This window comes from Hypanus sabinus, chromosome 4, assembly GCF_030144855.1.
Source record: "Hypanus sabinus isolate sHypSab1 chromosome 4, sHypSab1.hap1, whole genome shotgun sequence".
Taxonomy (NCBI): Eukaryota; Metazoa; Chordata; class Chondrichthyes; order Myliobatiformes; family Dasyatidae; genus Hypanus; species Hypanus sabinus.
Genome location: NC_082709.1, coordinates 162716181 through 162737676, shown reverse-complemented (window position 1 = coordinate 162737676; position 21496 = coordinate 162716181). Strand labels below are relative to the sequence as shown.

General features: G+C 39.3%; 1 protein-coding gene across 2 annotated transcripts in view; it reads left to right on the top strand.

Moving 5' to 3' along the window:
- Positions 1 to 21496, top strand: part of zgc:152951 (uncharacterized protein LOC569013 homolog) — a 98309-nt gene that overhangs the window by 60767 nt on the left and 16046 nt on the right. For both annotated transcript variants that reach the window (XM_059968656.1, XM_059968655.1), the window contains exons 3-7: positions 3428 to 3539; positions 4094 to 4246; positions 14639 to 14806; positions 18031 to 18104; positions 18330 to 18527. In XM_059968656.1, coding sequence (XP_059824639.1) covers positions 3428 to 3539; positions 4094 to 4246; positions 14639 to 14806; positions 18031 to 18104; positions 18330 to 18527 — 705 coding nt within the window. The remainder of the gene's footprint in view (positions 1 to 3427; positions 3540 to 4093; positions 4247 to 14638; positions 14807 to 18030; positions 18105 to 18329; positions 18528 to 21496) is intronic.

Here is a 21496-nt window from a genome sequence, read left to right as displayed (position 1 = left end):
ATAAAAGAATGGCAGCACAATCATCAACTGCCAAAACCCTCCTCCCTGCACTAAAAACTAACAAAAACGGAACACGCACAACAACCCCCCCCCCCCAACCTCCCTCCCCCACACTCAAAAAAAAAAAGAGCAAGTCCGGGTGAAAAACACAGAATATAAAAAACTATAAGACTGAAAGAAGTCTATAGTCCAAATCCATATCCAAAATGCAGACAACATGGGTAACGTTCTCCAGGCACAGTGGCAGGTCTTTTCCCTTCCACAGCAGAGTGATTTTCCCCAGCAATCAAAAGGCAGTCTCCCCTCTCCACAGCAGAGTGATTTTCCCCAGTAATCAAAAGGCAGTCTCCCCTCTCCACAGCAGAGTGATCCCACCAGCAATCAAAAGGCAGGCAGTCAGAGCTCACTTTCTGCATTCACCTTGATGTTTCAATCTCCCTCGTCACTGTAATCGATGAACAATGGAAGCTTTAAGAAGCACGTCCCTTTAGAATAGAGATTAAGAGCCCAGAGAATGGTGAATCTGTGAAATTCATTGCCACAGATGGCTGTGGAGGCCAAGACATTGGGTATATTTAAGGTAGAGGCTGATGGGTTCTTGATTAGTAAGGGTATCAAAGGTTACGAGGAGATGGATAATAAATTGCCCATGGTGGAATCGTGGAACGGACTCGGTGGGCCGAATGGTGCAATTTTGCTCCAATTGTGTCTTGCGGATAAAATAATTGCTTATAGCTGACACAGAGTACAGCTGCAGCAACTTGGGTTCAGAGAGTTATAGAACAGTACAGCACAGAAACGGGCTCTTCAGCCTATCTAGTCCATGCTGAAATGATTTAAAGTAAATGATTTACTCCCAACGACCTGGACTGTCGCCCTCCATATCCCTACAATTCATGTACCTATCCACACTTTTCTTAAACTTTGAAATCAAGCTCGCATGGACCACTTGTGCTGGCAGATATTCTGCATTCTTGCAACCCTCTGAGTGAAGAAGTTTCCCCTCATGGTCCCCTTAAATTTTTCACCTTTCACCCTGAAGCCATAACCTCTGGTTGTGGTCCTTCTTGCATTTACCGTGCACACCCCTCATAATTTTGTATACTGTACTTCTATCAAATCCTGAGTACAGTCCTAACCTATTCAATCTTCCCTTATAACTTGGGTCCTCCAGACAAAGTCCTTGTAAATTTTCTCTGCATTCTTTTAAACTTATTCACATCTTTCCTGTTGGTACTGTAGGTAACCAAAACTGCATACAATACTCCAAATAAGGCCTCACCAACTTCTTGTGCAACTTCAACATAACATCTCATCTTTTGCACTCAAGGTGCCAAAAGCTTTCTTTACGACCCTCCCTACCTGTGATGCCACCTTCAGCAAATTATGTACCTGTATTCTCAGACCCCTTCTACCAATCTCAGTTCCAATCTCGGAGGTTATCTTTAATGATGTTTTCACATTCTCTTTCTGACCATATTTGGTTTCCCGCCCCACAAGTATGCAAAGTTTTAGGTAAATGGCCATGGTAGAGATGGATGTATTGAGGAAGTGTGCATAGAATCAAATACAATATGTGTGCCTACTTGATGCCCAATGTAGCTCGGTTGTCTGAAGGATCCACTTGCATCTTGTATGATTCTGTTTCCAGTGGAGTGTCGCAAACAGCTGGGTTCCACTTTGATCTAGTATAACAGAAGCTTGTCAGGTCAGTTTATTTTAAGCAACACGGACAAAATGCTGGAGAAACTCAGCAAGTCAGGCAGCAGCTATGGAAATGGATAGATAGTTGACTTAGGAGGGCAGGGGCAACGGAGGAGGGGGCACTGAGACACCAGGCAAGATCATTTAATTCCAAACAGTTGGTGTAATTTGTCTTTGTCATTTAATTCCAAACATTGCAAAATGTCTCTCTGGTGCTTCCTGCTCCTTTCCCCTTTTCCCAACCAAGATTCCCCTCTCTTTGCCCCCTTCTCACTCTCAGTCCACAGTAGAAACACATCAGAATCATGTTTATCATCACTCACATATGTCATGAAATTTGTTTTGTTTTGTGTTAGTGCAATACATAAGATCACTATAGTACTGTACAAAAGTCTTGGGCTCCCTAGCTAGATATATGTGCTTACGACTTTTGCACAGTATTGTATTTCAAAAACAAAATATTAAACAGAAAGAAGCTGGCATTCTGAAATAAAAGCAAAATGCTGAGAATACTCAGTTCAAGCAGAATCTGGAGAGAGGGGGAGAAACAGAAGCTAAGGGTGAGCTGAAACTGGAAGATTCTGTGTTTATACCTTCGGGCTGCCCCCTTCCCTACCTGTTTCCATCCTCTCAATACGCACATTTCACTCACCCTGATTCCATCTGCCGTTCATTTCTTCCCTAATGATTCCCATTTTCATCTTTACTGTCAGGTTCAAGCACAGGCTAGCCTTTGTGTCCCTGCTTATCACTCCCTTAGAAACTCTCCAACTTCATCCATCATAGAGTCATACAGCATATAGACAGGTTCTTCAGCCCATTGGTCTGTGTAAACCAAGATTTCCATCTAAGCTAGTCACGTTTCCCATTGCCCCCTGCTTTGTACTTTTATATGCTTCCACCTATCACCCACCTGCCTCTGTCTCCCAATTCCACCCATTCCCTGCTGGCTTCATGTTTTGCCTTTCATGTATTACCTACTTTTCTCTGTATTATTCCTCTCCTCTCCACTTTATGCTGGCCATCTTCACTCTCCATTCTCAGTCCTGATCCAAAACATCAGCAAATTCTTTCACTCTACAGATGCTGCTTGGTTTACTGATTTCCTTCAGTTTGTTTTTTTTTTGCCCCAACTTCCAGCATCTACTGTATTTTTGTGTATTTACTTCATGGTAGAGCTGACAATTTGTATTGTAGACAATAATAGTGTTGTTTTCTTATTGTCACATGTACCAAGATAGAGTGGAAAAGCTCAACTTGCACATTGTTCGTACATTAAATCATTACACGGTGCATTGAAGTAGAACAAGGTAAGACAGTAACAAACCAGAATAAAGTGTAAAAGCTGAAGAGAAAGTGAGGTGCAGGTAAACAATGCGCAAGATCATAATGAGGCAGATTGTGAGGTCAATGTATCTTATCGTACAAGAGCTTCATTCAAGTATCTGATGACAGCAGCATAGAAGCTGTCTTTCTGTTATCAGAAATTTGATTCAAAGGACTCATCTGAGTATTCTGGTTGCAGGACTGTAGTACCTGTCGTGATGCAGAATATTCCAACGATGCATGGCAAGGGACATGTGGCAATACTTTTAGGTGTATACTTTAGATGGAGATGTCTCAACTGGTTTTACTTGTTAGCTTAAATGAACAGGTATGCAAATTATCTGTTGGATTACGGTAAAATAGTGGTGAAGCCATAAATTATTTGCTTTCTCGTCAGTCACAGGAAGAAATTAACAAACTGATTGAACTAGTTAAGCATGAAGCAGCACCTTCTGATGCTCCTCCACTCCCTGAACCAAAAGTTGTTGAAGATGAGGAACCAAAGGAAGGTTAGTAGAAAAAAAAACATATGTACTCATGCTGAGGTTCCTGACCCACATGCAATAGGCAACCATGTCTAATTTGACTTTACATTTACTTCAGTTGTAAATAAGTACTTATTTCCTCAAAATTTTGGTGGCGGGCCGAAGTTGCTTTCATTATGCAAGGCAGTATTAAAGGCCATATCAAAATATTCTTCTGAGTTTCAAAATGTTATTGGTTCCATAGTTAATGACCATTTGGAACACCCATATTAACTATATTTGAGAAGAAATAATGCAGTAATATGCTTGAACTCTAGTTTTTGTTTCTGTTGTCAAGGAGAAACCAGTCACAGTAGTTGTAATACTTTTAATCCTGATGTGATCTTAAACCTAATCTTTGTTCCTACATTGGACCAAATTGTGCATGAAGTGATGTGGCCTCTTTTCAAAGGGACGTGGATCCAATAGAAAGTGCACTTTTGTTGTGACCAAGGATGATTAGAAAGTATGTACTGTAATAAAATAATTTTAATGCAGTTGTTGTTGAAATTTGCAAACCTATGTTATTTATTTTACAGAACTGAAAAGTGAAAGAGATGAATTTGCAGATCTGATATTGGAATTCAAACATAGTGGCAATATTGGCAGTCACTGGTCACGTCTAAAACATCACCACAAGACCTTTACTGGCAAAAAACTGGTTGCCTGGCTGGTCAATAATAAAAACCTTGGTGAGACTGCTAGCTTGAAGTAGCTCTTATACACCGTCCTTAAAATAGGCATCAATTCTCCCCCCCCCCCACCACAAAAAAAATCAAATACAAAATCAACCTGAAGTATTAACTCCATTTCTCTCTGTGTAAATGCTTTCTGACATAATTTACCGTTTTCATTTCAGATTTTCATCTGCATAATCTTGTCTTTGGATCTGCCCTTACTGATTTGCTGAAAGTGGTTAGATATCTGAGATAACAGTAGAAGCTTGATGTTTTTTTCTTGTATACCGCATATTCCAGAGTATAAGCTGACTCCCCATTTTCAAGGTTAAAAAAGTGACTTTTTCATGTTACCTTTGTATAAGTCGACCCCTTTTGTAGAGGTTTTTGATTTAACCAGAGAAGATCACAAGATCTCACATGCCAGTACTCGGCTTTGCCGGATCCGGACCCTGGAAATGTTATGAACCAGTATCTGCTAAGAAAACAGGACTACACATTAGAGCGTTATAGGCGAATTCTTAATAAATACGTCAGAGAGAAATTTTGGATTAGGTTTCCAATGGAAAAGAATCCTCTGAAATGTAACCCCCGTGAAACCATTTAGCGCCCATAGCAATCGCATTAAAACATATCACGGGGTGGCGGTTTCTGTACGTGTACTCAGTATTGAGATTGCGACCGCCATGTACAAAAGATTAAAACAAATGCAATTTGATGCTGGCTTCAAGCTGAAGGTTGTTGATTTTGCTAAAGGAACAAATAATTCTGTAGCTGTTAAGAAGTTTAGTGTAAACGAGAGAGAGCGAGAGAGTGGAGAAAGGCAGAGGGCACCTGAGGGGAATGCCAAAGACGAAATGTGCAAACCGCGGGAAAACATGCCAGTGGCCAGAACTAGAAGAAAAAGCTTTAGAGTGGGTGAATCACCAGCGATCATCCAGATACATTGTTACCAGAGAAATGATTCGAGTTCAAGCATTGAAATGGGATGAGAAACACCATGAGGTCAGCGAAAATTTCAAAGCTACACGAAGTACCGGATTTATGAATAGACATGATCTTGTGTTGAGACAAAAAACAAAGGTTGCTCAGAAAATTCCCGCAGGGTGTGGTTTACGTTCAAGAATGCTGCTGGATGGACGAAGCCGGTTGCTTGAAATGGGTTAAAGAGGTGTGGTGTCGATGTCCCGAAGGTGTCAGGAAGGAAACATCACTACTTGTCTGGACATGTTCGAAGCGCACTTGTCAGGTGAGACAAAAGCAAAAGACAAAAGCTGAAAATACGGACATTGCAGTCATCCCCGGTGGTTTGACATCCGTACTCCAGTCACAAGATGTGAGTTTAAATGAACCAAAGAATTCGTGCGTCGACAGTGGAACCAATTTGACTCAAAAACAGCTAATAAATACGACCTGTCTTCCATGTGTTATTTTTTCCAAAGCTGGCACCCTCTGTATAAGCCGACCCCCTAATTTTAGGACCAAAATTTAGGGCGAAATTCCCGGCTTATACACCGGAATTTACGGTACTTTTGGTTAAAGGCTTATTTAAGTGGAGATAGTTTAACTTCCAGTTTCATTGGAGATGAGGTACTAATCCACTCTCAAGCTGCAGTGCCATCATTGTAATATCTAAATGAGAATGCTACTCTTAAGTATAGCAACTATTACATTTCACCATTTACGTGTAACACTTCTAACTGCCTGGGAAATTTCTCTACAGTATTCACTCTCCACCTCACAGACTAACCTGGCGTTTAGTTTCTCCCTCACTTTGATCTGGGGCCAGTCCACAGATTTTTCTCTTTCCTTGCACCATCTCTCCTCTCCCTATCTTCTAGCAGAGGCTTCCTCCTATCTGACAAGCCTTCAGGCTATCTGTGTGTGAGCCAAGGAAAGTGGATTGACTTGAGGATGATAACTAGCTAATGCAAGATCTCCATGACTTCTGTATTTCCAAACATTTGTGCTGTTAAAATTTGCCAAATTTTCAATTTACTCCCTGTAACTGTTGGTACTTTTATCTTCAAATTTAACACTCTTGATAATGGAATCTCACAGGAGGTTTCTGAGAAATCCTGCACAGAATTGAAACAAAAAGCTGTGTCATGCTGCTTTTTGGCACAATTCCAGCATACCACAGATCTAAATATTGTGCAGGGAAGACTTGGAAAAAGATACCTGACATCTGTTTTATTAAAGTGGTACTGCAAAATAAAGCAGCAAAGATTGTGCATTCATATTGAAGAATTGGGGGGGGGGAGGGAGCTCATTGAAACGTGGAGAGCATGTTCCAATATTGGGAGAGTTTAGGTCCAGAGAGCACAGCCACAGAATACAAAGATATCCCTTTATAACAGAGATGAGGAGGAATTTCTATAACCATAGGGTAGTCAGTCCGTGATATTCATTGCTATAAAAGGCTTTGGAGGCAAAGTCATTGTGTATATTTTAAGCTGAGGTTGATAGGTTCTTGAATAGAAGTGTTTCAAAGGCTATGGGGAGAAGGCAAGAGAATAGGGTTGAGAGGGATAATAAATCAGTCATGATTGAATGGTGGAGCAGACATGATGGAACAATTTGCCTAATTCTGCTCCATTATTTTATGGTCTTATCTCAAATAACTAACAACTTAAATATACCTGTACTGATCTTATTTTAATTTCCCACATTCCCACCTACTCCCCCTCTATTTTACCACTCGCATACATATTGGGGGCAATTTTACAGTGGCCAATTAACCTACCAAGCTATGTTTCATAGGGATTTGAGAGGAAACCAGAGCACCAGGAGGGAAATTCACAGTCGCAGGGATAATGTGCAGTCTCCACAGTCAACACACAGACAGCACCAGAGGTCGGGGTTGAACCCAAGTTTCTGGAGCTGTGGGGGCAGAGCCACTGTGCTGCCCCACAGGTTGCTGGAAAATTATTGACCCACAGTGACTGACTGGCTTATTTTTGTCTCCTTTTATGTTTTGAGTTCTTGTAAGTATTACACCATGCTGGTGAAATTTAATGTTGCTGAAACCAAAAGGGAATATTACCACTTTAGTCTCCAGATCAGGCTAGTTAAACCAAAAGGCTGCAGATAAGTTCCCCTTTTCAAAACTGATCCCCTTTCCTACCTTTACTGGGATTAAAGTTTTCCATAGGGTATTTTTGCATTTGACATTCCAGTAATAATTGCAGAAGAGAAACAAAAAGAAATGTGGGGCGGCAGTCTCATCTTCAGGCAGTTAAGCGGTCCTTACAGATGTAAAGGCAGGAATGTAATACTGATTCAAGTACATGTAAATGAGCATGGAGCCGTATCCGCAGGCACTGAAATCTGGATTGCCTTTCTCTGGTCTGTTTCCGACACAGTTGAGGAAGTAAGACGAAGTCTGCCACCATTTCTTTTTGCTGTATTTGCTCCATTTATTATAAAAATTCTGCACCTGCATTTTGAATGGTATTGTGGTGGTACACTTTGGAACAGAATATTTAGGGACAACTGGAGGGTTTTCTAAATATTCATTTTGAAAGATCAACAAAAGAAGATTGCTTTAATGAGAAGTGACAGTACAAGGAAGGAATTTAAAACCAAAGCCCTTTTTAAAAAGAGGAATTAATATGAAGAGTTGAATACAGTGAAGTTGTTAGGCAGGTGTTTCTTGTTTAACCTTGAAAACCCTTCAGCAGGAAATACTACATTTCAGTCTAGCACCCCACATGTCAGGCAGGTTCTTTTTATGCATAAACTAAAATCTGGATTTAGATTTCTCAGACCTTAAAGTGGAACACTTGTTTAGAGCATACTATGACAAGACATTTGGAGGAAATTGCAATGGTTAGCAGGAAGAGAGAATACATATACAAATAATTTATTGTCACCAAACAATTGATACTAGAGCATACAATCATCACAGTGATACTTGTTTCTGTGCTTTGCGCTCCCTGAAGTACAAATCAAAGTAAATATAATAAAAATTTAAATTATAAATCATAAGTAGAAAATAGAAAAGGGAAAGTACGGTAGTGCAAGTCAGGTCCGGATATTTGAAAGGTATGACCCAGATCCGGGTTAGGATCTGTTCAGCAGTCTTATCACAGTTGGAAAGAAGCTGTTCCCAAATCGGGCTGTACGAATCTTCATGCTCCTGAACCTTCTCCCAGAGGGAAGTGGGACAAAAAGTGTGTTGGCTGGGTGGGACTTAACCTGGCAGCACTGCTCCGACAGCGTGTGGTGTAAAGTGAGTCCAAGGATGGAAGATCGGTTTGAGTGATGTGTTGGACTAGGTCAAGGGTTGGCAACCCGCAGCTCCGGAACCTCATGCGGCTCTTTGATCTCTGTGCTGCGGCTCCCCATAGTTTGTTAGTTTTTGAAATGTAATTCGAAATTTGAAGATTATGGTGATCTTGTACAATCTAAAAACGTTGTAGAGACCCCATTTCCTGGCACATCCGAACCGGCTCACAATTAGCCACCGTTCCGGCTAAGGGAGATAGCCTACGGGGGTTTGTGAGTACGTGTCTTTTGGAGCATCCGCGCCCACGGGGACGGGTTGAGGGAGGCTTTAAAGCAAGGCTGTTTAGTTCGAATAAAGTTACCTTTGACTGCAGTGTCTTTATTTTAACACTGTGTGTAGCGCTACACCGCTACAACGTGTTTTTTTATCTCTATTAATATACATCACCACTGCCAATGCCTGACACCCACCAGTGCGCGCTTTCTTTTAATTCTTCGATCCAAGGTAGGCTACCTATGGAGTAACCTTCAACCCAACGTCTTTTTTTCGGAGTTCAAAATGTTTTTGTTGCATGCAGAAATGTAATTTTGTTTTCTCTGCAGAAGTTCATTAATTTCATAAATGCAACACATTATAGTTTGTTTATGCATAGCATAAAGGCAAAAAAAAAACCGTTGTATGCAGTGTTATTTCATTTTAAATGTCAAACGGGTTTTGTGGCTCCCAGTGTTTTCTGTGGGAAATGGGTCCATATTGGCTCTTTCAGTGGTAAAAGTTGCCGACCCCTGGACTAGGTTCATGATCTTCTGCAGCTTCTTCTGGTCTTGGACAGGACAACTTCTATACCAGGTTGTGATGCACCCTAGAAGAAAGCTTTCTAGAGGGTTTTGTAAGTGAAGCTGAGAATTTTTAAATTGGCCTCAGTCTGCAAATGTCTCAGTGCAGATCAAGGAACATAAAGATAATGGATAAACATGACTAGGTACAAGTTTGGATCAGGGTAGGTGAGTAAACTCAAATTTACTTTTGATTTAGTGTATTATAGTGACTAAAAGGCCCTGGAATTGCTGGGTTTAGACCTGATACTGTCACGGATAGATGTTTTCAAAATCAGATGAGCTGAGCTTGGTGTGGAGGATAGGTTGCTATCCAACTGTGAATATCCTTTATCTCAATTGTGGTGTGAATATTTATTTAGTGTATCAAAAAGGATTACAATTGTGTGAAAGATCTTGAGTAGTGAAAGTGAAGAGGGAAATTATTAGCAGCTAGGGAATCTAATGTATTGCAATAATAGAAGACATTCAGTTCTTCAGGTCTGCTTTGCCTTACAGTGGCTGATCTCTTGTATGACTTCATACACTAGCCCTTTCCATTTCCACATTTTGATTGATGAGAAAAAAAAATCTGTTGCTCTTGGCTGAACATTAATATTGACAGACGTTTAAAGTTTTATCACCCTCCTTTTGATAGTTTATGTCTCTTGTTATTCAGATCTACATTCCAATTCTTACATGCTTTGAAGGCTTTTACCACTTTAGTTTTGTGTGATCCTTTATTTCTTCACTTAATTGGTTGCATTTTGGCATGGAGCGTCTTTTACCCTTAGGGCTGTAAGCTGTTTCTATACGAGATTACATTCTTTGAACACCTCCTCTTTATATACTTATCTACTTATTGTTTTTTTCTGTCATGGGTAAGCAATCTCTATTGCCTTGTACAAAGTTGTTTTTATCCAGATCTCAAAATTCTAGTGGCTGTTCTGTGTTTTTTCCTTTTTAAAAAAAATATTGAACTTGCTCACATACTGATTCATGATCTAAATATTTATGTTCCAGTGATCTGCTATCTAACCTTGGTTTACTTCTCATTGGTGAGCCTGAAGTGTCTTGCCTCTATGGATATTTTGCAAATGATTATCCAGAGTATGTTTAATGATTGCACTACATGAGCTAACTTGCTTATCGCAATCTAAAGGAAAGTTAGAATTTTGTCATTGAAACTTTGCTGCCTTTGTCTTCTGTCTGCACAGCCACTACAGTGGATCAGTTTGCAACTCAAAATAGCTTTGAGTAATTTTCTTTAAAAAAAACTGTTTATAAAATTCGCTTCCTGTTTGCCTTTTGTTATACTCTTGCATCAGTGAAGTAATTTCATCCCTCATCCTCAGAGCTACTGTATCATTTCCAATATTTTTCTGACAGACCTAATAACCTTGTATACCAGCTACATCTCTACACAATATTCAGTACTTCAACTACAATTCAGTTTGTTGCATATACTTCATGCATTTGTGCTTAACTCCATACCCCTAACTGTCCTTCTGAATAGTTGTACTTTCAACTGTAGCATTTATAGTAAAATTTCTGAATAAAATTTAACCCTCCTTTCATTTGTTTTCATACATTTATATTTTTTTCCCTTGAATCTTTCAATCCCACTTCCTAACACACGCCTTCCCCACTTACCAGATTAGTTATGGAGACATAGTCATACAAGCATAGATACAGGCCCTTCAGCCCAGTTTCTTCAAGCAAACTGTGTTACCCAGTGAGCAAATCCCATCTGCCCAGGTTGGCCCATAGCCCGATAAACCTCTCCTATCCATATACTTAGCCAGATGGCTTTTAAATGTTTTGTATGTGTCAAGCTCAATTGCTATTTTTTGGCAGCCATTTTCAAATATGCACCACCTTTTCCTTGAGGAAGCTGTCCTTGATGACCCTTTTTAAACCTGTCATCGTAGATCCTAAGCCTATGCCCTCTTGTTTTGAACACTCCTCTCCCTGGCAAAAAAAAATGTGCTTTCACTCTGTTTGTGTCCCTCATGAACTTGTATACCTCTATCCTATTTATCTGTATTTCCAGGACCTTGGCTTCAGGCAGATTTGGAAATGACTCAGTCCCATTAATGATGCTTTCAAAGTGCAGGTATGAGTACCATATATGATGCCATTATTAGTAGGATTGAGTCTTTTGATTCATACGTGACGACATCTATTCGGTGGAACATTTGGAAAGGGGCACAGATCCTTCAGATCCATACAGAGATTTGGTTTGCCACCTAAAACAATCAAACCTTTACACATGTACCAGGGAGAGCATTCTGTCCCTCTGCATCACTGTCAGGTGTGGGAGTGGGTTGTGGGGCTACTGCACAGGATCTTAGTAAACTGCAGAGAGTTGTTAAAGTAGTCAGCTCCATCATGTGTACTAACCTCCATAGTATCCAATACATCTTCAAGGACCCCATCATCCAGGACATGCCCTCTTATTGTTACCATCAGGAAGGAGTGCAGAAGCCTGAAGGAACAGCTTCTTCCCCTCTGACATCTGATTTCTACATGGACATTGAACCCATGAATGCTACCTCATATTTTATTTTTAAATTTCTGTTTTTGTGCTACTTATCTTAAAAAAACTATTTAATATTTATATATATCTCTGCAAAGTGATCTAAATTAATTACAAATATAAAAACAATAATATTCACCTTCTTTAATGTGGCACACCAAATCATCATCATCATTGGTGCAGCCAATTAGTTTCAGATGTAACATAATTAGTTAAATGGAGATCATCATGTGCAGTCAAGGTGTTTGGATTGATTATAGTAAAAATACACCTATATCTGGAAAGTTCAAATGCTGGCGAGTCAGTATCCTGGCAAAAACTACACTAGGAAGATTAAAGAACACTCCAGGCAACTCTGTGAAAAGGTTATTGAAAAGCACAAGAAAGGAGATGGATACCAGAACATTTCCAAGTCACTGAACATCCCTTGGAGTACAGTTCAGTTGATCATCAAGAAACGGAAAGTGTGTGGCACAGCTGTAAATCTGCCTAGAGCAGGCATCCTCAAAAACTGAGTGACTGGGCAAGAAGAGGACCAGTAAGGAAGAGCTGTGACAACTCTGGAGGAGTTACAAGCTTCAGTGGCTGAGATGGGAGAAACTACCCATACACCATCTGTTGCCCGGGTGCTTCACTAGTCACAGCTTCATGGGAGAGTGGCAAAGTGAAAGCCACCGTTTGAAGGAATAAAAAACTCACATGAAACCTTGGCTTGAGTTTCCAGAAGGCATCAGGGAGACTCTGAAGTCAGCTGGAAGAAGGTTCTATATTCTGATGAAGCCAAAATAGAGCTTTTTGGCAATTAGACTAAATGCTATGTTTGGCATAAGTCAAACACTGCACATCATCAAAAACACAACACCCCTACCATGAAGCAGGCTTGTACCTGCATCATGCTGTGGGAATGCTTCACTGCAGCAGACCCTGGAAGGTTTGTGAAGGTAGAGGGTAGAATGAATACAGCAAAATACTGGGAGATCCTGGAGGAAAACCTGATGCAGTCTGCAAGAGAACTGTGAATTGGGAGAAGATTTGTTTTCCAGCAAGACAATGACCCTAAGCTACACAGGAATTGTTTAAAACCAACAAAGCTAATGTCCTGGAGTGGTCAAGACAGAGTCCAGGCCTCGATCCAATTGAAAATTTGTGGCTGGACTTACACTCATGATCCCCGTGCAATCTGACAGAGCTTGAGCAGTTTTGTAAAGAAGAATGTACAGATACGCAAAGCTGATAGAGGCCTTTCCAGACAAGCACAAAGCTTTAATTGCTGCCAAAGGTTCATTTACTAAATACTGACTTGAAGAGGGTGAGTAATTATGCAATCAATTATTTTATGTTAAATAATTATAATAAATTTAGACCAATTTGTAGAGTATTTTTTCTTTGACATGAAGAGTCTGTGCCTTTGATCAGTGTCAAAAAAGCTAAAATACATCCACTGTAATTCAATGTTGTAAAACAGTAAAATATGAAAACTTCCAAAGGTAGGGGGGCTGAATAGTTTTTATAGGCACTGTATATATTTATTTTTTTCTTTGTCATGTATTGCATTGTACTGCTGCCACAAAGTTAACAATATCACAACATATACCTGTGATATTAAACTTGATTCTGATCTCTCTATCTATACACAATATAATACAGACACATTTTTTTCAATCCAGTTCCAAGCTCAGGGAATTTTAAAAACGCAAGGTGTGTGGATGACAAATTGAGGGCCAAAGGCAATGTAGCTGAGAGTTGAATAAGAGCATGTATCACCCAGAATTTTCTGTCTGCAGCAAGCAGCAAGTGTGCAAAATGTGAACCTGCATTATGCTGTTCCCCAGAATGAACTTGTGAATAGATATTTTCATTGACACACAGGGTTGTCCACAACCTGATGCCTTTAGGAAGGGTTGGGGAAGGAGGCATTGGAGAGGAGGAACAGTTCTGAATTAAAGACAATTTTAAATGCTTTTGTAGCTATTCAAACTATTAAAAAATTTAGAAGTTAAATACTTAAATATATTAATAATCTTTTAAAATTGAATTAGTTAAACACTTGTCCCTTTTAGCTTTACCCATCTGTTGAAATGAATTGAAAAATAGTACTTGTTATGAGGCTGCAAGTCATTCATGAAGATTGTCCTCTGTAAAGAACTCCAACATTAGAGCACAGTTAACAAAACCACCTTGTATAGTAAGCTGTCTACCACAGCTTTGGGAGTTTCATCAGAATCAGGTTTAATATTAAGCGAGACAGAGTCTGCAGAAGATCTGTGGCAAACTCGCCAAGAAGTTTGGAACAACCTACCAGCCAATTTTCTTATAAAACTGCACAACAGTGTACCTAATTGATATGGTTTTAAACGCAATGGGTGGTCATCACAAATATTAGTTTCTTTTTACTGTTTATTGCTTTCTTACAGCATTTTTTGATATTTAGAACTTTACTTTTGAAAGCATAATACTTTTATAGGCTTTTGCACAGTATTGTGTGTATGTGTATGTTGCTATGTGTAAAAATAGTGAGATAGTGTTGATGGGTTGGTCAGTTGTAAGTTCAGAAATCTGATGGTGGAGGGGTAGAAGTTGTTTCTAAAACACTGAGTGTGTGTCTTCAGACTCTTGTACCTCCTTCCTGATGGTAGTAATAAGAAGAGAGCACATCCTGGCTGAAGGGGATCCTAAATGTTGGATATACGTATGGAAATCATGAGCTTCTGACAGTTATGCAGATCCAGTCTTTCCTGGCCATTTCTATTATCTATGGTTAAAAATTGCTTTAGATTTAATCATGTAAATAATTTTACTAAATTAATGTTTATTTAATCTAGACAAATCTGCAGCAATTGAAATTGGGAACAATCTGATAAACAGGAAGTTTTTTAATCCACTGAGTGAAAAAGGATTTGAAGATAGTGACGCTCTGTACAGATTGGTGGAGGATGACTCTGCATCAGCATTAAATTCTGGAGCCACAGCAGAATATCGAGCAGTTTCCGGTATGTAATATTTTGAACTTTTCCAATTGTTATGAAGCAGAGGATTCATAGCCCAGCCTTTCAGACCGTGATAGATATTATTTAATTAGCATTTCTTATCTAAAATGTTGTGCAATGTTTTTCAGATGACACAATGTAATTTATCAACTTATAACAAAGAAAGCTAATTCTCTATAATAGTATCTGTATTTCTCATCCAACCATCGCCACCGTTCACATTAAGCACAACCAATGCTAAATTGGAAGCAGTTTGAGAATAGGTAAAATATTTACACTGTAAGATCACAAGATATAGGAGCAGAATTAGGCCTTTTGGCCTATTGAGTCTGCTCCGCCATTTCATCATGGCTGATCCATTTCCCTCTCTTCCTCTTCTCTCCCCACCTTCCCCCTGTATCCCTCATGCCCTGGCAAATCAAGAATGTATCAACCTCTGCCCTAAATATACGTAAAGACTTACCCTCCATAGCTACCTGTGTCAATGATTTCCCCAGATTCATCACTCTGTGGCTAGAGAATTTCCTCCTTATCTCTGTTCTAAAATGATGCCCCTCTTCTATTCTGAGGCTGTGTCCTCCAGTCTTAGACCTTCCCACCTTAGGAAACATCCTTTCCACATCTATTCCATCAAGGCCTTTCTTCACGATAGGTTTCAATTAGGTCACCCTTTGTTCTTCTGAATTTCAGTGATTACAGGCCCAGAGTCATCAAACACTCTTCGTATGACAAGTTGTTCAATCCTGGAATCATTTTTGTGAACCTTCTTTGAACTCTCAACAGTTTCATCACATCCTTTCCAAGATAAGGGGCCCAAAACTGCTCACAATATTCCAAGTGAAGTCTCATCAGTGCTTTATAAAGTCTCAACATTACATACTTTTATATTCTAGTCCTCTTGAAATGAATGCTAACATCGTATTTGCATTCTGTTCCACAGACTCAACCTGCAAATTAACCTTTAGGGACTTTTGCACAGGGACTCCCAAGTCCCTTTGCACCTCAAATTTTTGTATTTTCTCTCCATTTAGAAAATAGTCAACCCTTTCATTTCTTCTACTGAAGTGCATGACCATACACTTCCCAACCAACGCTGTATGCCATCTGCCATTTCTTTGCCCATACTTCTAATCTTTCAGTAGCCTCTCTACTTCCTCAAAACCACTTACCCCTCTACCTATCTTCCTATTGTCTGCAAACTTTGTAACAAAGCCATGAATTCTATCATTCATATCACTGACATAAAACGAATCAGTCCCAATACAGACCCCTGAGGAACACAACAGCCAACCAGACAAGGCACCCTTTATTCCCACTCTTTACATCCTGCCAATTAGCCACTGCCATGCTAGATTCTAGCCATGCTAGAATCTTTCCTGTAATACAATGGGTGTATTAAGCAGCCTCATGTGTGGCACCTTGTCAATGACCTTCTGAAAATCCAAGTACCTAACATTAACCAATTCTCCTTTGTCTGTCCTGCTTGTTATTTCTTCAGAGAATTCCAACAGATTTGTCAGGCAAGATTTTCCCTTGAAGAAATTGTGCTGACTACGGCCCATTTTATCATGTGCCTCCAAGTACCCCCAAGCCACATCCTTAACAATTGACTCCAACATCTTCCCAACCAGTGAGGTCAGACTAATTGGTCTATAATATCCTTTCTTCTGCCTCTCTCCCTTGAAGAGTGGAGCGACATTTAATCCAGTCTCCCTGATAAATATCTCATAAAGAATTAATTAAATGTAATTCAACAATAATTTGTAAGATTACACCCTAGATATTTTAAAATTCATCATCACGTTATCTCTACATAAATTATTAAAACATAGGAACTGGGAGGGGCAGCTAGTTAGAATATTGTTTGTGGTTTGAATCCATAGCTAATTGGTGACAAATCCCTATTGTAAGGTTGTTAGAATCTTGTAAGATAACCAAGCAGATTCAGCCAATTTAAAAGCTGGTAGTTTGCATCAAGCTGTTCAACAGAGAAGATGAATTAGTTCAGAATGTAGACTAAATCAAATTGTTGCAGCTGTTACAATATTTATGATGTTGGGATTAGGTTTCCAACATGAAAAGGAAGGTTGACAACAGCAGAATGTGCAATTTTAAATATTAAATTTAAAATTTCACCTCAGCAGATCTGTGTTAAATTTAACTTGTGATAGTGGTAAGGAGATGTACAGAATTTAGAATCTGTTAATTCCTTTTAATTTCAAACAAATGTCTTCACCCCAGCTACTTTTATGGTGCTTAGCAAAATTGCTTCAGTGGCTAGACTGAAATGTAAAAACAGTATTTCAGATCAGAATCTTTATTTTCTCTGTTGAACGGGGCTTCAGCTTTAAATTGCTGGCAAATAGGTGCTTTTTAAAAATATTCTTATTTTCTATACTGTTTGATGTCAGCCAGGAAATTAGCAAACAAGCTCTGGCAGCAATTCACAAGTTAATATATTTATTGTGGAGTGTTTTATTAGATATGTTCCCATATAGCTGTACTGAGCAGTACAGTTCTGGTTCATGTCTCTGGAGATGGCCCAGAGCATTTTGAAGCTAATTGTATCTTGCAAACAAAAGGAGCAAGTCTAATAATGACAAAATTTATTTTGGTGTCATTGACTGAGGGATTGATCAGGATGTACTGGTTAATACTACTTGACATACTACTGCATAATAACTTCAATTCTACAAGGTCTTAATTTGTGTAGTATACTTTTATGTGGCAGCTAATTAACTTCAGGAATGTTATAGTCTTTTGGAAATCTATATTCATCTACTGATTTGAACTACCCTTGTGTCTTCAGAGAGCTGCAATAAATGTTAAATATACCTTCAACATTGTGAAGTAAATGGACAAAAACAGGTAGGAAAAAGTGGAAGTAAGGGAAGAGATAAAAGCACAACTGAAATACAGCAGAATCTGTGTCTGTGACACAAGTATTTCCACCCAAAACAGAATAGAAAGAGCAAATTCATCCAGAATCAAAGTGCTGGCGAATCCTCGGAGGAGTTACAGTCACCCAATGTGTTGCCACATAACAAATCACATAACACAGAGAGGAAAGCAGAATTGATGTGATTTTCTGTGACAAGGTTGTTCAATTTAGGTGAAATTTTGGGATTCATGAATATCATTTTCTGTCAGAGTTAATACTATGTTTTGCCATTTTTTCAATGTTTGTTTCTTAATGTTAATTCACTGAATAATCTTTCGTACTTTAGCATCTAAACATTCTGAAGTTATGAGAGATTTAATTCTGAAGCTGTTCTCGGAACACATTACACCTGATGGCAAGGTTAGTCAATGCTTTTTCTAGGAAAAATTCTTGTATCTAAAATCCACTGTTTCTTATTCCGTTTGCCTTAACTATGCTCCACTTTCTTCACTTACCTTAAGAACTGCTTTAAAATGTTTACTTTGATTTGAGAAGCAACTACTAAATAGGAATTTCTTCACTGATATTTGATCACCAGATTGCTGAAGGAACACATTAACAAATAACTCTTTTTACTTGTTGTAGTTTGTGGATTACAAATCCATGGCTGATAGTCCAACCTTTGAGGAGTACAGCAAACTTGCAATACAGCTGCAGCGGCTGAAGTTTGATGATCTAAGCAGAAATGAGAAACTGGCATTCTTCATCAATGTGTACAATGCATTAGTAATTCATGGAATTATTAAATACAAAGCACCAAAGAACATGTGGCAGAGATATAAAGTAAGACCTCAAACGTTCAGTTTTTATTTTGCTACGAATATCAACACAAATGTACAGTAACACTTTCAATGTACAATAGGTGTGAGGTGCTGTCACATCTGAGCAGAGGTAGGGAATTGAGCCAAGTTACGTTGTTCAGGGACACATTTGTATAGATTAGTTTTGATGCAGTGTTTTCACAACCACAGTGTATAGTAACAAAGCCAAAAATAGTTTTACTTTACCATGGGCCATTGGGTATGTGCTGCATGAAACCTGCAAATGTTAGAAATGAGAACTAAATAAAGCTTCATCCACATCAGAGCAGAATGGCAAAATTATTTATTTTCTTTACCCAAAAGTAAATTAACATCTGGCCGAAGTATTGACAGATCTTAGGAGATGATATATGACCATACAATCCTTGTGTCGCCTCTTCATCCTCTGATTATTAACCCTTTATTCATTGCAGGAAAAAAAGCACATATCCTTTTCACCTGTTAGTGATTCTAAACTCTTTGAGAGAATATCCCTAGCTTCCTGGTGTAACCTTAATGCCTCAACTCGGCAATTATTCTAGTGAATCTCTTCGGTACCCTCTTCAAAATCTTTATTGCCCTTAAGTGGTCAAAACAGCACAACAACTGAGGATAAATAACTTTCTGTTATTTATTGAGTTAGCATATTCTTTGGGTTTTTCACTCCTTGTCTCCATTTCTAAAACCAAAGGCCAATATTACATCCTTACAGTCTGCTGCTCTCCATGGTCAACTCACTAACCTATTGTACCTCAGTAGAATTTAATCATTCCACTTTATACTTAACCCTGTATCCTTCAGGACCTGTTGAACCAGATATTTGCACAGACAGCTTTTTAAAAAAAAAAGAGTTTGAAAACTGCATTAATTTCTTTATTCTCGTGCTTAGCCTGGTGGGAGGAGAAATAATTTCTTCCCATGTCTAAATGGCAAGGTTAAAAGGACCCTAATGGCTGTTATGTATTCCAAATAAGAAATTTTTGAATGGATGAAGGACACTACTGTGGCTGACAAATGAAGCCAGAGCTAAAGTAATATCAAAAGAGAGGGCATACAAGGAAGCCAAAGCTGGTGGGAAGATAGTGGATTGGGAAGTTTTTAAAAACTTGCAGAAGGAAACGAAGAAAATCATTAGGAAGGAAAAGATGAATTATGAAAGGAAGCTGGCAACTAATATCAAAAAAGACACTAAAAGCTTTTAAGTATATAAAAGGTAAAAGAGTATTGAGGGTAGATATAGGACGAATAGAAAATGGCGCCGGAGATACTGTAATGAAAGATGCAGAGATGGCAGAGGAACTGATTGCATATTTTGCATCAGTTTTCACAGTGGAAGACATCTGCAATATACCGGACATTCAAGAGTGTCAGGGAAGTGAAGTATGTGCAGTGAATAATACGACTGAGAAGGTGCTCGGGAAGCTTAATGGTCTGAAGGTAGATAAATCTCCTGGACCGGAACTAATGCACCCTCAGGTTCTGAAGGAAGCAACTAGAGAAATTGTGGAGGCATTATACCGGATGACTGGAAAATTGCAAATGTTACTCTGCTATTTAAGAAGGGTGGGAGGCAGCAGAAGGACCTGTTAGCCTGACCTCAGTGGTAGTGAAGTTGTTGGAATCTATTGTTAGGGGTGAGATTATGGAGTACCTGGAGGCACGTGACAAGATGGGCCAAAGCCAGCATGGTGTTCTGAAAGGAAAATCCTGCCTGACTAACCTACTGCAATTTTTTTGAGGAAATTACAAGCAGGCTAGACAAAGGAGATGTAGTAGATGTGGTGTTCTTGGATTTTCAGAAGGCCTTTTACAAGGGGCCCCACATGAGGCTGCTTAGTAAGATAAGATCCCATGGAATTACAGGGAAGTTACTAGCTTGGGTGGAGCATTGGCTGATTGGCAGAAAACAGAAAGTGGGAATAAAGGGATCCTATTCTGGCTGGCTGCTGGTTACCAGTGGAGTTCCACAGGGGTCAGCGTTGGGACTGCTGCTTTTTTTGATGTACGTTAATGATTTGGACTATGGGATTAATGGATTTGTGGCTGAATTTGCCGATGATACAAACTGGGTGGAGGAGTGGATTGTGTTGTGGAAACAGAGAGACTCATATAGTTTAGGGGAATGGGCAGAGAAGTGACAAATGAAATACAATGTTAGAAAGTGTATGGTCATTCACTTTGGTGGAAGAAATAAATGTGAAGACTACTATTTAGATGGGGAGAGAATTCAAAATGCAGAGGTGCAAAGGGACTTGGGAGTCCTTGTGCAGGACACCCTAAAGGTTAACCTCCAGGTTGAGTCAGTGGTGAAGAAGGCAAATGCAATGTTGGCATTCATTACTAGAGGTATAGAATATAAGAGCAGGGATGTGATGTTGAGGCTCTGAAAGGCACTCACACGGAATGAGATCACACGGAGTATTGTGTGTAGTTCTGGACTCCTTATTTTAGAAAGGATATACTGACATTGGAGAGGGTTTAAAGAAGATTCACGAGAATAATTTTAGTAATGAAAGGACTATCTACCGTATGAGGAATATCTGGCAGCTGTTGGGCTGTATTCCTTGGAGTTCAGGAGAATGAGGGGGATCTCATAGAAACATTCCGAATGTTAAAAGATTAGATATGGGAAGGTTATTTCCCAAGGTAGAGGATTCTAGGCCAAGAGGGCACGACTTCAGGATTTACGGATGATAGAACAGAGATCTAGAGAAATTATTTTAGTCAGAGGGTGGTAAATCTGTGGAATTTGTTGCCACGGGTGGCTGTGGAGGTCAACTCATTGGGTGTATTTAAGGCAGAGATAAGTTCTTGATTAGCCAGGGCATCAAAGGGTATGGGGAGAAGGCAGAAGAGTGGGGATGACTGGATGAATTGGATCAGCCCATGTTTGATTGGCAGAGCAGACTCCATGGGCTGAATGGATTACTTCTGCTCCTATATCGCATGGTC